This window comes from Saimiri boliviensis, chromosome 10 (assembly GCF_048565385.1).
Source record: "Saimiri boliviensis isolate mSaiBol1 chromosome 10, mSaiBol1.pri, whole genome shotgun sequence".
Taxonomy (NCBI): domain Eukaryota; kingdom Metazoa; phylum Chordata; class Mammalia; order Primates; family Cebidae; genus Saimiri; species Saimiri boliviensis.
This window is the reverse complement of record NC_133458.1, coordinates 3,495,223-3,512,048: the sequence shown is the minus strand read 5'-3', so window position 1 is coordinate 3,512,048 and position 16,826 is coordinate 3,495,223. Positions and strand designations below refer to the sequence as shown.

General features: G+C 48.6%; 1 protein-coding gene across 4 annotated transcripts in view; it reads left to right on the top strand.

The window, feature by feature from the left end:
* Positions 1-16,544, top strand: part of RBM33 (RNA binding motif protein 33) — a 141,560-nt gene extending 125,016 nt beyond the window's left edge. For all 4 annotated transcript variants that reach the window (XM_039472685.2, XM_074378858.1, XM_074378857.1 and 1 more), the window contains exons 16-18: positions 926-1,114; positions 9,754-9,842; positions 10,159-16,544. In XM_039472685.2, the coding sequence (XP_039328619.1) occupies positions 926-1,114; positions 9,754-9,842; positions 10,159-10,207 (327 nt within the window). In that variant the 3' untranslated portion in view covers positions 10,208-16,544. The remainder of the gene's footprint in view (positions 1-925; positions 1,115-9,753; positions 9,843-10,158) is intronic.
* The last annotated feature ends 282 nt before the right edge of the window (positions 16,545-16,826 follow it).

Below are 16,826 nucleotides of genomic sequence, written 5' to 3'. Positions count from 1 at the left end.
TTCCACCTAACTTTCTTTGCCTTTTTCTGTGACACACTGGGAGACCACTTTTGTTCCATTCTGCCCACATTCCAGGACAGAATTAGGGTAGGACATCGGGAAACCTAGTGCCGATCAGCTCCACCCTGTCCAGGCCGGAGGCACTGGGCACATTCTTCTCTGACTTCCTTATCTGGGGAAAGCGGGAAAGTTCAGCAGTCTCCTCTTTTTTTACAGGTTCCTTGAGCAGTGGTTTTGAACCTTTGGCCGCTGTGAAAAATGATGATGTCTGGGCCCACCTTAGAGCAGCAGGATCGCACTTGGGGGTGTCTGGGTCCTCAGTCACAGTGGGTTTTTTGTTTCTTTTGAAAAGCACTGCAGATGGTGGGAATGTGCAGCCACAGGTGAATCCCTGGCTGCAGAATCTGCCTGGGAGGGTTTCAGGATAGCAGATGCCGTCTTTGCCAGCTGAGTCAGGTACATAATGCTGTGGCTTGCTGGACTGTAAGGTGGACCTAGCGCTGTGCACAACAGGTCCCCTGAAACCAGCCTAGAACACAGTAGGAGAAATGGGGGCTCTGGGCTCCAGGAACTGGATCTGGTTTCTTAACCGTGTCATTTGCAGCAAGTGTCTCAGCCCTCGCGGGTGCCTGATTACCCAGAATGATGATCACGCAGAGTGCCCACCCAGCACAGGTGCGGGCCCCGGGGGTGCAGGCTTTGTCAGTTCCCTCCTCTTCTTCCGCCTCAACTTAGACTTGCTGGATATTGTTGTCTCATTTAAGTATTAAACCATTCTCTGATAGTGGATAGAAAACTATAGCAAATCCTGTAGCTCCTGGTATATTTTAGTGGATTCTAAGTTACTTGTTCACTTTTACGTCTTAGTGACCATGGAAGAAGCTCAAGCTTGAAACTCTGAATGTATTTCCTTTGTTGTCACCAGGCCATCATGCATGGACGAGGCAGAGGAGTGGCTGGTCCCATGGGCCGGGGGCGCCTGATGCCAAACAAGCAGAACCTGCGGGTGGTGGAGTGCAAGCCCCAGCCCTGCGTGGTGTCTGTGGAGGGGCTGTCCTCCTCCACCACGGACGCCCAGCTGAAGAGCCTGCTGATGTCGGTGGGACCCATTCAGGTAGCTGCCTGGGGGTGGCGCCTGTGCCACGGGTGGTCTTGTCCCAAGACAAAGTCATTTCTTGATTGAAAACACAGTGCCCGTTGTGTTGGTTACTTTCATATTAAAATAGTACTTGGGAAATAAGATAAATACCTATTGTGCACACTTAATATCAGAACATTTGCCTCAAAATGTTTATTTTGAAATATTCAGACTCTTAGTTAAAAAATTTTAAGAAATACTCCAACTGAACAGATTATCCTTTGAGATCTTCATATTATCATAGAGCAGGCGTCCCCAGACTTTTTACACAGGGGGCCATTCACTGTCCCTCAGACCGTTGGAGGGCCGCCACATGCTGTGCTCCTCTCACTGACCACCAATGAAAGAGGTGCCCCTTCCTGAAGTGCGGCGGGGGGCCGGATAAATGGCCTCAGGGGGCCGCATGTGGCCCGCGGGCCATAGTTTGGGGACGCCTGTCATAGAGGATCTGACTTGCACAGATACACTAACAGTTTTTTTGTTCTGTCAAGTGACTTGTTTTATTGGTAGTAGCATTACATTTGAGAGTATTTAGGCTTCTTTTCCTCGCTTTCGAGAAACTGCTTCATGTGCTCGTAGCTGTGTGCCTCGGTTTTGGTTTTACAAATATGACAGTATCTTGGAGTGTGTCTTCATCTCTTCGTTTAAAGCTGGCTGATTCTAATGCTGAAACACGCCTGCTGAGCCGGCGGCACATGCGATGCACGCAGAGGAGCACAATCCGAGGTCCGCTGGAAACGAGGGTTTTCCACGGAACTCCCGGTTCCTCTAGGCCCGGAGCCCTGTCGCTGGCTCAGCGGAGAAGCCACCTGCTTGTCCAGTCCCACTTCCTGCCGGGTGTCGCCCGTGTGCCTGTTGCTGCCATTGCCATGCCCCCTGCATCCCATGGCGGGATCCGGTGTGTCTGAGGGCAGAGCACTTTGGAAATAGGATCTTTTTGGATCACAGAGCACATGTCGGAGTTCTGAGGAGTCCAGGGCGCTTTCTCTCCATAATTTCTCAGAACCCCTAGCTTCATGGGTGAATTTGGAAACATGCTCAGACTAGGGTTGATGCGAGTAATTAATGTACATGTTTTAGATCTCCATCTGCTGTTGACAGTTCCTAAAAATGAGTAGATGAAAGTCCTTCCAGAGACTTAGATGTTACTGGTTTTAATTGCTACCATCTTCATTACTGGATTCCTGGGGAGATAGGCTTAATTTTTATTTGTGTGTGGTAGTGGAAAGTAAGTCCAAAGCCTTGCTCTATTTATGATAGAGCGGGCTCCCTAGTGGTGCAGTTAGAAATGCTCTATCACTTATTAGAGGCATACGGTTTATGTTCAAGGATATTTCAAAAAAATTGATCATAACATAGATTAATTCACAGGAACAGAATAGACACTGGAGCATTTCAGAGGCATTAAAATGTGGTTATCCTAATCCGAGATTCTCAAAGCAAATGGCGATGGAGAATTCTGGTCCAGTGACTGTGTAGCGGTGAGTCCAGATGAAAAAACCCAAGCCTAGTCTGTTAGCTGTGAGCCGCAGCTAGTGTGCTTGGCGAGGCCTCACGTGTGTGGCCTGCTGCTCCTCCTGTCTTTGCGGCGTTCTGCAATCCCCTGTGGGCAGAAGGGTCGTGTTGTTGTTTTCATATGTCACCTGCTACTTTGGTGTGTAGTCTTGATCATTTTCTTGAATATTTTTGAGTGTAATCCGAGTGTCCAGACCCACACATGATCACGGCATCGAGTGAGGCTCAGTGGCTGCCCCGGGAAAGGTAGCGGGGAGTCACTGCCAGCCCAGCTGACGTCAGTCTTTTTTACATGGGATTTCTCATTTTGCACTGGGGGATTGTATAGACCTTTTACATGAATGGCTTTTCCCTTCCATTTACCACTCTTTTTGTTCTGAAAAAACTTACTGAAATTATTATCGGTAAAGTTTGATTGGGGCTTTAAAATCCCAGCGATAGCAGTGTGGGAATGGGTGAATTGCTTCTTTTAATTAGTGATTAAATTAGGTTGCATCAATGACTCCTAGAATAACATGGAGACCACGGTCTCTGCAGATCCCTGAGGGGCCAGTTGAGTACCTCAGCAAGGCTGGTCCTTCCACCCTGGAACAAGCCACACCCTCTGGTTTCTTGCCAGTTAAGCCCATGGGTTGGTTTTGAGTTGGAGTTTACAGATTTTTAAACACTGCGTTCACAGAATGTGAGGTGTCTCAGTTGAAAACATTCTGCCAGCCTTGGTGGCGAAGGATCGAGAGCACTGGTGACACAGAGCAACTTCACTGCACTTTCAGTACATACTTTAAAGGGACAGTGCCAAGTGGCCCAAGGCTTCAGTGCCGCTTTACTGGTTTGAGGAAGAAAAATGCCTTTTAAAAAAAATACTTGTTTTAGGACAAGTATTTTTTATCCTAATGTTAAGGAGTAATGTCGAGTCTGTGTCTCTCTGGGATATGGCGCCACCTAGTGTTCACTGGTATAATGCCAGGTACTGGTGTGTCTATACCAGAAGAACCTGTATTCGTTCCTTTGGTCCTTTTAATCGTAGAAAATTCTAGTAAATGCACATTAACTATACTTTTTAAACTCATGGAATTTGGGAATTTTTCTGGGTGGAGCAGTGATACGGCAGTCAGTTTTGTTCTTAGATGAGTGTTTTACTTTCTTCAGCTACCAGCCTCTCCAGAAAGTCTTTGAAAGACATTTGTCTGTAGACTCAGAGTGAGGAAGAATGAGAAGACTTTGTAGAAATGTCATAACCAGAAACAGGAATGTTGTTAATATATTAGTGTGTTTCGGAATTTCACACAAGAAAGGATGCCGTAAGAATGAGAACTCTTTGAGAGGCTGAGGCAGGTGGATCATGAGATCAGGAGATTGAGACCATCCTGGCCAACGTGGTGAAACCTTGTCTCTACTAAAACACAAAAAATCAGCTGGACGTGGTGGTACATGCTTGTAGTCCCAGCTACTTGGGAGGCTGAGGCAGGGGCATCTCTTGAACCCGGGAGGCGGAGGTTACAGTGAGCCAAGATTTCGCCACTGCACTCCAACCTGGTGACAGAACAAGACTCCGTCCCAGAGGGGGGCGGAAAAAGAGAACCATGTGACATTCATCAATGTTAACACTAAATGGGCAAGAAAGAAGAGTCCACCTGGAAGGAACATGGGGTCATCAGTGCTGCGCCTTCCTCTCAGGAGAGGGAGGAGACAGGTCTCTGTCAGCCTCTGGGAACCGGCACTGTTCTTGTTGAGGAACTGTGACCTCTGCTTCCCAGGCTGAACCCAGATTAACCGATAGGCCCAGGAAATCAGTTTGTCATGACTCCTCAGGCCCCTCTGCTGAATTATATTTATTTCCCTCTTGCTGAGATCTGCCTAAAACTGTGTGAAGAGGGAGAAATAAATTTTTTATTCTATAATAAACCCTGTGGAATAAAAAAAAAAAATTCCTCATGAGAGCATAAAGTTTACAGCCACTCATTAAATATAACTGTTTCTCTGTTTTGATTATCAATAAAATAAGGTGAAATAAAGTCAGGCCAGCGTGGGGTGTGGGCGAGGGGCTCACGGTGCTGGCGACGAGACTGTGCCTGCGTGTGGCGGGCTGCTCTGCTTCCTTTTGATGCTTCGTCATTTCTTCCAGCGGTCCTCTCAGACTCGGGGTGGGACAGCCAGCCATGGTCAGCTCGCCCTTCAGAACTCAGCGGGCTACAGTGGCAAGAGTCTGGGCTTTGAGAGGAGACTTGGGATTCGGTTCTGAGTTTGCCATGTCTTGGTTGGTGTCTAACTCTCAGGTAGACTGCTTCATCTTTGTGAGCCTCTGCTAACATTAAAGTCTCTGCCCAGCTCTCACATGGTGGGTTTTAAATGGGGAGATCTCTGTGGTGGCTGCGAGCATGGTCCCTTCCACAGAACAGATACTCAGGGATGCCAGGTTCCTTCTTCCTGCAAGTTAGATTCTCATCCATCCAAGCTGGGCACCTCTGGGCGGAGCAGTCGAATAGCAGATCACTCATTTTGCAGAGACTGCACCCCAGAGTGCAGTTGCTCTCAAGATGAAATCCGCCTGAAGCTCCTGCCTGTAAGGGATTCTTGTGATGGTAGGATGGTGACTCCTAGGGGCTGTCTTGCCCCCTGGTTACCCACTAGATGTGCCTGCGTAAGGCAGGCCAGACTTTCTGCAGGTCTAAAGAGCACAGATGATTTTGTCACCTAATTCTAATCTCAAAGGTGAGATTCACATCTGATTTACTTAGCATAGGATTTCTTGAGAGGACATACTTGGTAGATGTGAAGGAGTAAACAGCAGTCGTGTGTGTGCATGCACGTGTGCATATGTGAGAGTCACAGGGCTCGTTCTGTCACCCAGGCTGGAGTGGAGCGGTGCGATCACAGCTCACTGCACCTGCACACTGGGCTGAAGCAAGCCTCCTGCCAGGACTCCAGCCAGGACTACAGAGGATGCCACCACGCCCAGTCAGTGTTGACATTTTTTTAAGCTGTCAGGGTCTCTCTGTGTTGCCCAGGTTGGTCTCAAACTTGTGGCTTTAGGCACTTCTCCTGCCTAGGCCTTCCAAAGCACTGGGACTACAGGTGCGAGCCACCGCGCCCAGCCTGCAGTAGTCATTTTTAAAGAAATGAAGTAACGAGGCTGTAGTTGTGATTATATTCCACCAGAAAAGAACTTGTCTATTTATGTGAAACAATGAATCGTTTTGAGCCACGTGGGAAACTGTGGAAGACAAGGCCCACACTGATTTTCCGGCGTTAGTTAAGGCCTGGCCTGGGTCTGAGCTGCAGGGCGTGGGCTAGCCTCCTCACGGCTTGTTGATGGATGGGGCTGCAGAGCTGAGGCTGCTCACTTCATCATGGGCTGGGAGGCGGTTATCTTCACACATGCACGCACACACATGGCCACAGCTGTGCGCGGACTTCCTCAAAAGAGGAGAAGAGGCTAGGGTTCTGAAGAGCGTGGAGGCTTTTTGCCCCCAGGTGCTGTGGCCGTGCCTTCGGTGGGTCAGATAGTTCTGGGTGCAGATGCAGGAAGCTGCCAGCTGAAGGGGATTCTTTCACTTGCATTTGCACTTAGGTATAGCAGTATAGCGAGCTCTCCTCAGAAGTCGTCTGAAGTTGTCTCTGAAACATGAAAAGCCGATCAGAGTGAGAGTTGGTGTGCCGGCCTTTTCCCTCTGCCTGCCAGTGCGTTACGTGGGGGCTGCAGGTGGCCTGTTCAAGAAGGAGGGCAATCAGTGTGTGGACTTGAGACAAACTGTAACTTGCGGTTTGTTCTGGGTGAAGGTTTAAACTCTGATGACACGTTGCTGAGTTGTGTAGACGTGTATATTTTCAGAGTGGAAGCTGGCGGCCATGTCTTGAAGATTTCACTGGAAGGTTTCTTTTCCTCTGCTCCTGATACATGGCGAGCATTTGTCATTTTGGTAGGTCAAGAATGGTTGAATGTTGACAGTTTCTACAATTTAATTTTGTATCTAGAAAACAGGGTTTATTTCTGAAAGAAGGTACAAAAACGTACATAGAGAGGGCAGACAGGAAGCCAGTTTCAGGACCGCACACTTGTTAATTGTGTTGAGTGAAAACCCCGTCATTCCTCTGATTGAAGAATCTCAGTGAAAGTTAATGCTTCATTGACTGATAGTTCCTCAATCAGATTGAGGTTTTTAAGCTACGTAGATTACAAGTAAACAAACGTGATACCAAATATTGTACAATTGGCAGCCTCATGCCCTCATTTCACATTGTGAAATTGCCCAAAGGAAATAAAATCACCACATACATCTAGAAATGTTATTTCCCAAAAGAACAACATGATATTTTCCCTTTTTTTTGGAGACAGGGTCTCCGTCATCCTGGAGTGCAGTGATGTGATCCTGTCATCATGATTCACTGCAGCCTCTCCCTCCTGTCCTTCCGCCTCAGCCTCCTGAGTACCGAGGCCAGGAGGAGGGCACCACTGTGCCTGGGTGATCTTTAAATTTTTTTGTAGAGACAGGATCTCACTTGAGTATATGGTATTTTTCCAATCCAGATTCTGTGAGTTACAGAATGTTGATAATTGTTTTGTGATATATGAAATTAGTTTTCCTTATCCATTCCTAATGGGGGCATTTTAATATTTTTAGACAAGTTAACTTTAGAGAAGATTCGTTATTGTAGTTCTCACAGTAAGCTCCGCCACAGTATTGGCAGCTGTTACGTGAAGCTGTTGTGGTCTCTTCTGGGCGTTGCTTAAACCCCTCAGGATCCTGGAGCACTGAGCACGCCAGTACTGTTGCCAGAAGAACGGAGAGAGCCCCAGAGGCATGGCAGCGGCAGTGGGGGCTGGCTAGGGTGGACAGGTGACTCTCACTCTACACGGCCCCTTACCTGGAAACAGAACAGACAGCATTTTCTCTTTGGAAATTGCTCTGTTGTTTCAGTGACTGAATATCATTCACAGGCTAATACACAAAAGGGGTGCATTGCTGAAAGATGAGTCTGGCAGATTGGGAGAGAACACGGGTCCCTGTCAAGAAATACAGGCGCAATTTCAAAGTCCAGAAAGCCATATTGCAAGCCATATTGCTGAGGATGTATCCAAGAGACCACGTTGTGGGGCTTTACTTTTCCTGTTAGCTTAACGACAAGTGAAGCTGTCAAGAAGTTTCCTTTGCGTTCATCTTTTATTTCAGAAAGAAGGGAGAAAGTCTGATATTTCACTGAACTCGTTTCAGAAAAACACAGACCAATTCCCTTGCTGCCTCGCGGGCTGCCTCATTGCTGGCCTGTGTCAGGGATGTCCCCAGACCAGGCTTGCCGCTCCCGGGGTAGCCTGCATGCGGGCCTTCTTGATGCCCTTGGATGTGGAGACTTGAACCTTTCTGTGTATTTCTGTGTAAACGCTGCTATAGAAGCACTGGAAGACAACTTTTTCGGAAGTGTTTGGGTGTTCTTTCAGAGCTCTGCTAGTCTTGTTTACTGATAGACGTTCTGTGGTTATTAAATGGAGAATAGTTACTTCATATACAGTGGAACTGTTTAAAACACTTTCCAAGTCACTGATGTTTTTAGCTGTTTGCTTCCATTGTAGCTCTTTGACAAATGCTGTTAAAATGAAACGGCCACGTGTGCCTCCATGTTTCCAAGGGATCATGTGCTGGTAGTTAGTTATTTTCTGTAGCTGTTCTGTTTCACTGAACAGAAACTCAGACACAGCAAATAGTTTCTGGCCACCAAAAGTGCCTGTTGAGTGCAGTTCCTCAGGACAGTGTTTGCTGGTGCCCATGCCAGGAGCTGCCCAGTGACTCCTGCTCTTAGAAGAGTCAGGGACACCAGGCACAGTGGCTCACGCCTGTAATCCCAGCACTTTGGGAGGCTGAGGCGGGTGGGTCACGAGGTCAGGAGTTTGAGACCAGCCTGGCCAACATAGTGAAACCTCGTCTCTACTAAAAATACAAAAAAATAGCGGGACATGGTGGCACATGCCTGTAGTCCCAGCTACTTGGGAGGCTGAGGCAGGAGAATCACTTGAACCTTGGAGGTGGAGGTTGCTGTGAGCCAAGATTGCGCCACTGTGCTCCAGCCCAGGCAACAGTGTGGGACTCTGTCTCAAAAATAAATAAATAAATAAATAAGTAAATAAATAAATAAATAAGGCGGTGTAGGGGGGTGGGTGGCACCTGTGCGTGCTCCAGACAGTAGGCACTAAGTTGACTGCGTCCTGAAGTAATTGAGAAGGACCACAGACTCTGGAGCTGTGAGTTGCTTTAGCATTCAGAGCGCCGCCTGACAGATCAGCGATTGCTGTGCTCTCTTCCTGCCCCTCTCAGCCCCAGATCCTAAAGCCAAAGCCTTAAGAAAGCAGAAAGCAGCTCCCCTCTGCCTCAGACCGCAGATTCAAGGACTAGATGGAAGTTACGCTTTTCAGACACTCTTTGTAAATCTTGACCGGATTCATCGTTTCTTTCGGCTGAGCTTCATAAATTCATTTCTTTTTCACTGGCGTTGTTGTTTTAGGCCAGTGAGTGGCGACTCCTGAAGGTTTCATTTCAGAGACCATTGTTTAAGACTGGTGATCACAGACCCTAAAGTACAAAACGTGACCACATTATGCTGATGGCTGCCCCAGGCACCACTGCCCTCACAGTGACCCAGCTGGATGCACAGAGATGGTAGAATAGGGGCCATTGCTTGCTGTGGACTGTACTAAACAGTTTCCTCTGGTGTGATGAGTCCTGTTCTTAAGAAGATTCGTGGCGGCCCCTATTAAAAAATCACCTGATAAGGAAGCGTGAGAAGAGGAGACGTCTCTGTCCAGGGGTGTAGCTGCCAGGCCTCACGGGGGAGGCCGGGCAGCTGCTGTGGCCAGATGATGGCAGGTCTTAACACTAAGCTTGGAAGATGTCAGTGTTGCTCTTGGGAGTGATTTACTAAAGCGCTGTTTTGGAATAGAGTATCTGGATAAGTAAGAAAAATTGCCAGGGAGAGAGGAAAATGAGTTTGTTTATTCCGAGTGTCCGCCTGGACTCATTTTGTGTTAAAGCTAATAGTATAAACATACACGTTCGTATTTTCTGTTGTCATTTACAACTGGTATTAAAATGCTTGTTTTCTTTCTCCAGAGTTTACAGATGCTTCCCCAGCAGCGGAAAGCCATAGCGAAGTTCAAGGAGCCCGCCCACGCCCTCGCGTTCCAGCAGAAGTTCCACAGGTGACCGCTGTGCTCTCGGTTTTGGTGACGTGGGGCGGGAGTGAGGGCCTCCTTCCTGTGCTCTCCCGTCTGTCACGGTAGCAAGCGTGTGTCCCCGCCTGTCCCTGTGGAGGGACAGCAGGGCGCAGCGCAGACGGTGGCGCTGTTGTGAAGCGCGCGTCCTTCTGCCCGGTGAAGAGCCGCCCTGGTGTTTCAGTGGCTCTTGCCAGGGAATCGGCCTGTTTGGACGGTGGGTTTTTATTAAAAAGGACCCCGTCCTCTTTAGTTTCTCCCTCCTTGGTAATTGAATGTCGATGGTTTCTTTAAATTTTCACAGGCATATGATAGATTTGTCCCACATAAATGTGGCCCTGATCGTGGAGTGATTCCTCACAAGACAGCCTGACCTTAAGCTGTACACACACTGTGGGATTTCTTCAAGGAAGCTGCCGGCCGGCGCGGAACCCCCAGGAGCACAGGCCTCCCCGGGCCGCGGCCCCGCGTCAGTGGTGTCCGGAGCGCCAGCCGGCCCCGGCGTTGATTCCAGAGGAGCCGACCTGACAGGACACAGCAGGCTGGAGTTGGTGTTAGGTTGCTTCACATTCTGTTGTCACCACCAAGAACTCCAAGTTTTTCGTTTTCTTTTGTTTTCGAAGTGCTTACAGTGCATGTGGACGTTGTTCTTTGTGATCTGACTCTATGATTGATCACAGTGACTTAGATTCAGGAGAGAACATTAACGTCACAAATTCTAAGTATTTTTCACAGCAGAGAATATTTGATAATGGTTGCACTTATCTTCAGTGCAGGCTAGAAGAGTCTTCTCAACCGAGCAGAACTTGAGTTGTCTTCTCAGCCCTCAAAAGGCTCTTGTAAAAAACATAGATTAAAATTTGGGTTGATTGTTGATTGACCTTTGCATATCCTGGAAAGCCAGGGTATTAGTGGGGTGGTTGGGAACGGTGCCAATTGAACAGCAGATTCTGCTTCTTGTCACTATTTCAAAAGCGTCAACTCTGTGTTCCTAGTTTTGATGAACTCCCCATTCATTTTTAAAACACCTCCCAGATAACGCAACGTGCTGGACAGGCACACGGTCTGGCCCTCGGCTAGAGCAGGGGTCTGTGATGACCTCCCAGCAGCCCTCTGGCCTAGATCCCACCACGTGAGGTGGAGGAACGGCTTGAAGGTGGAACAGATCTGTCTGGTTTTTTTCTCTTTTTAAATGCAGCAAGGTGGCCTGTTTGTCACTGGCTCTGTGATACATGACATTCCTTGGGAATTTGGTGGCCATTGCTTCAGTCACTTCTGTTTTTCTGAAGGCTGTTACGGCCGGGCCGCCCTGTCCATCAGCGGATGCTCGCTCTGGCCTGCCATTCCCCGTGGCGTGCAGGGTGAGGGTGGCTTTCTTCCAGGGACAGCATAGCCCCAAATGAGACGTGTCTGTGTCATCATTGAAAGTGCTTTTCGTGATTGCGGGTAGGTTCCTGTAGGTGAGACATACTCTCCATAAAGCCACTGTAGTAGAATTCATTCTGGGCAAACACTGGAAAAAGTGCCTTACTGTATTTCTGCTCATGAACGAGTTTCACTATTTTGGATATATTCGAAAGTGGACCTGAGCTATTTGAGCAAATAATGCTAGGGCATACTCAGACATTTTATACCTACGATTTCATGTCACATTTCCTAATAGAATCAAGGAAAACAGAAGCCCGTTCTTTCTTACTGCCCCTGGAGGGAGCACGGCCCTAGGACTGTCAGCCTCCTAGAAGGACGGGACTAAGGAGATGGGCGTAGCCTTGCGTCATCGTGTCTCCACAGTTGACGTTTTCTATTACTTCCTCAGTTACCACAACCATTTGAAGAGCTGAAGAAGGTCTTCGGACCCGGCCAGCTTTTCTGTAGCAGTGATTCTAACGTGGCGTTTGCCTTGTGCTTGAGAGTCACGCTGCACGCTGCAGGGGCTGCGGCCACTGTCCCAGGAAGCCGCAGCACTCGTAGGATGTGCTAGGACCCTGCAGCAGTGCCGCCGCCACCTCTGCTCCACAGTGCCCCAGCCAGCCCTCGGAAGGTGGGGCTGTCTGTCAGCCCTGCCTCCCTGAGCCTGCAGAGGCCGTCCGGGCAGCAGGTCTGTGTGCCCGTCGGCGGGTTCACACGGCTGTCACTGCCCCTCATTTCCATAGTGAGATACGATGTGTTGATGTCTTTGGTGGAGTTACTTGGCTCAGTCCACAGCTGTGTTGGAGTGGTGAGTTGGGCAACCCTTGAGCTGTAATGAAGAGAGACCCAGACCACTTAGGACCCGCTGGGCAGTGGGAAGGCTTCCCGACTGACTTGTCATTGAGGGCTTACTGAGGCAATGAAATGAGTTTAATGACTTTTTTTTTTTAACCACTTTTTGAACTAGTCTGAGTGTGCCGTATTTAAAACCAAACATCTGCGTGTTGTCTCTGAGAAGTAGGCATTAGAACATCCTTTTTTGCAGTCAGTGTTCATAAAACTGGTCGTGTTTGGGTACCCGTTCTTCAAGACAGACTTCACGGCCACTGGAAGGTCTGCTGTGGTGCTCCCTGAGTGAGGCACAGGCAGCGGGGTGTGCGTATTTCTCTAACCGTCTACACACGCACACGGGCAGACTTCCTCCTCATAGAATGTTCTAGAAAGGTGATTGGCAAAGTCATCCGGGCCCGCCTTAAAGCGCTGGTTAGAACAGCCCAGCACAGACCAACCTCTCTCAACACCCACAACCACTGAAAATGGATTCTTAGTACCAGACAATCCCAGTAATGAAGGTTTAGTTTCCTCGAAGGAAACTACAGAAAAAGAAGCAGAATTAGAAAGTCATGCAACTTACAGGTGTGGTGTGCTGCTCATGGTGAGGCAGACCACACCAGCCAGACCCTCCTGGAAGATCTGCTGCAACCATTATCTTTGTTCTTGATTCATCATGCATTTAAAATGAGATGCAAGAGCATTTAGCATACAATGTAAATACGGACTTTTTAAAATTAAAATGTTACTGGAAGTGCTTTCAACTCAGCAACATCTTAGCAATCAGTTCTTCTGTGTTGTCTTATGAAAGTTTAATGGATACAGTTCCACAGTTGTTGATGTATTTGTGTGTATATTCGATTTTTATAAAGATGGTAGTAAGCCAATACGTTTACCCTGATCTGTGTATTATTTGTTCACAAGTTCAAGAAGCTTAAAGGTCGTAAATATTAGCATATCTCATACGGTGATTCAGCAGCTGATATGTGGACCCAAGTTACTTTTCTTTTTGCGTTATCTCGTTTTGATTTTGTGCTGTAATAGAAGTTCACTTAGCTACTTACTTGAAGATAACCTTACATTACCACTGGTCTGGCCACGTTTGTTAAATCCTTATACTGATATTCTTCTAAAGAGTAAATCTCATCATTTTTCCAGACAAATTTTGAGGGGTTTCTCCACTTTCCAGACGGGCAGCAGCCTCTGCAGGTGCCTGTACCCTTCCTCGCTGGAGGAGATAGGATGGGGCGGGAGGTGGCTTCACCGTAACTATTTTTAATACGGGTCATTCCTAGCATGGTTTGTGAAGGTCTCAGACAAACAGTTGTTGAAGCTTGCTTCTGTAGCATTTCTGAATTGTGACAGAGCTTAGATCCTGTACCCAGGGCTCTTTTTTTCAAACAGCATCTTGCTCAGTTCTGTGAACAGAAGGCTTTGTTACTGAAGAAGGTGGAGGAGGAGTTGAGGGTGAAGAGGAGGAGGAAGGGATGGGCAGACCCAGGTGAGGAGAGGCTTGAGGACGGGGGAAGCTGTCATCTCAGTGGTAATGATCAACTTTCTTCTAACACACCGGCTCATCAGGGGAGGCCATCCAGGCCGGTCAAGTTGAGAGCCCTTGGGCCACACTGGATGGCCTGGAGGCGTGGGGCAGGGGAGCGTCTCCACTGGGTGGTGGTCAGCTGGGGCAGGACAGGTAGGGCAGGTCAAGGACACCCGAGGCCCTGGAGCCTTTGTCCTAGATGGGTTTTAAGAACTCATCACTTTTGTTTTCTTTTGGCTTTTGTTGTTTTTGTTTTGTTCTGTTTGTTTTGTATTTCTTCGTTGTTTTATTGGGAAGGTAAGCGGAATGCGCTCCTGGGCCATCGGACTGGTGCTTGTTGACGGCAGGTTCTAGTCAGGGAACGGCATGGGACAGGAGGTCAGCGTGTGTGGTGGGGTGGCAGCGTGCTGAGCCAGCACATTCTGGAGCCCTAGAAACTCTAGTCCCCGTGGCTGTCCCCCTCCTCTGCTCTCTGGCTGGAGAGGACTGCCAGCTGCCAAGACACGTTCCTGGCGCGGGCTCCGGAGCGCCCTTCTTGGGTGACTTTGGGCTTCCCGCTGTTGCGTTGCTCCTCCTGGGATTCGTGTTTTTCCTGCCTCCCTCCTGCTTGTAGGCCTTGGCTCTGGCTTCGCAGCACCTCGTGTAGACCCAGTGGCCTCCCTTCATTTAGCTCTGACCCTCCACCCCATTTTTTAAAATTTGGAGCGGGAGGGAGGCGGGGTGGGAGAGAGAAAACTTGAAAGGTATTGTTGATTCTTCAAAAAATTACAGGTGACGATTCTACAAGGGAACTGACTGATGGGAGGGGGTGCAGGATAGGAAAGGACCAGCCCACCCCACTGCCACCACCCGGAAAGCCCCAAGTCCGGATCAGCTAGGGAAAGGCTGAGGTACTTGTGAAGAACATTTCAGTCAACTTTTTCAACTATTTTTAAAGTTGGTGAATGGAATGTTATTTTGGATATTCTTAAAAATGAATTTAGCCTCCAAAGGCATTTAGCCTTGACTTAATATTAAATCCTAAGGATTTTATGTAAGGTTTTTTTGCAACCTACTGAATTTTTTTAAATGGTAGCTTCTGAGGTGCATAAGCCCGTGGTTTGTGTACTGGAACCAAAGCGGAACTCACGGATTCATATTGGATCCCCAGGTATACCTCCTGCTGGTAGCATATGGCTGGAAAGGCCGCTCACTGCACGCGTTGTGAGCTGCCTTGGGTAGAAAACGCTCTGAACCTCCCCACTCCCTCTTTTCTGTGTCATGTTTTGGTAGGAAGCCTTTACGATTGGCGGACGCAACAGGTATCTTAGCGAGACTTTTCTTGAGTACTTGTTTTTCCCTTTTACTGCTAACCGACTAAAAGATAAGGAAGTCTTCATGTTAGTATTTTGCTTGGTTTTATTTTACTGATTTTAAAAGGTATTTAGAAAAATGCAGGGCCTTCAAAAAGAAACACGTAGTTTTTTATTTTAGTCTGTTCCACAGAGTGGATAGGCAGACAGGTTGTATTGTAAAGTATTCTGTATTTAATAATTTAATACACTCTAGAAAGTAGACCTCATGCCTTCTTCTAGCATGATTTTCTTTTAAACTGCTTTTCATTTTAAGGGCACCCATAAGCGGAAGCTGATTTTTCAAGGACTGTTTTGAGTCGTATGCCTTCTGTAGCATTTTCTTAGGTGTAACGTTTTTAATAACGTGCGCACACAGCACACAGTGGCGCCTTGAGCTGCAGAGGCACGTCGTCCCTCGTTTCTGTAATTCAGCTTTGCTTTTCACAGGCATGGGATCCAGGATGGTTTCCTCTGTGAGGACTTGAACTCTTGGGCTTTAATTTCACTGTTTAATTTGCAGGTACCGCAGCGACAAAGCACAGAGTCTGACCTTTTTCATGTCTGAGCTGATTCTGTTTGCTGGACGTTTCTACTTTCTTCTTGCTACTGTCATTTAGTAATGGGACCGCCTCGCCATGCCACGCTCTGGGCTCTCCCTGTCTGTCCATTTCTGTTTTGCTTTCCTGGCTAAATCCATCTACCATTCTTAACACCAGTAGCTCCTGTCCCACTCCGAGACTCTCTCTCTGACTTCCCATCTCCCTCGCTTTGCACGCTCCTTTGCCTCCGCCTGCCGGCTGCACACTGGGTGAGGGCTGCATTCCTGCCCCGCGGCCCCGCGGCCGTCCGCGTGGAGACTGCAGCGGGCTGGGAGGGAAGGTGCTGACGGTTCTCACACTTGTTTACAACCCGCTCACCTCTCAACCTTTGCTTTGACAGGTCTTTACTTACGGTTCATTCCTCCAGGTCTGATTGGAGAGAGTAACATTTTAATTCTGTTGTTTTGCAGTTTGGCTCTGCAGGAGTGAGTGCCGAGTCAAAGATGCCAGCGTCCGCAGCGTGCGGTCCGTACCCCTAACCACCCGCTTCTTTGTTTCCCACCCCTCTGCTTTCGCAGGAGCTCTTGTGCATGAGTTCAGTGTTAGTGGTAGCGTGGCTCACTCCGCTTGGAGGTGGCGGCCGTCCGACCGACGGGGCCTCCCCGCCCTGATGCGTGCGCACTCTGCGGGCTGCACCGGGTGGCTCTGGTTGGGGGCGAAGCCGTGTTGACTGGGAGAGCGTTGGAAATTCAGACATCGAGCGAGGACGGGAGAGCGTGTCTCTGGGTTTGATCTCCATCTGTTTTCTCAGACACACTGCGCTTAACTTGTGGGAATGCCGTTGCCTGTCCACCCTTTGTTCACTGTGCCTAACTGCTGTGGTAGCTTTTCCAAGATCTGTGTGAAGAATGGTAATACCGTAGTTGAAAAGACAATGTACTGTTGTGTGTATCATTTGTGTGATTTCATACCAGAAATGTGTTTGATCTATGCTGTATGTAATTTGGAAGTCGTGTTAATAAAACCTTGCAGTTTCCACTCTGGTTCCGTGGCCTTCATTTTATCTCGGCGCTCAGGTCGGCCCACAGCATCTTAGCCGTGTGCCCGAGACGGTGCTGCTGCCCCTCCGGGAGGGGTGGGGGGGTGAGCTCCCCAGATCGACCCCTGGGCGGCCCCCGCCCGGCTTTCACGCCGCTGTCTCATTAGTGGGTCCCTGAAGGCCCAGGGAGCCACTGCATGACTCCCAGCTGACCAGGCAGACGGCAGCAAAGTGTATGCTCTCTTTTGTTAGGGATGGGGGAGCTAGTCTTCTTTTTAA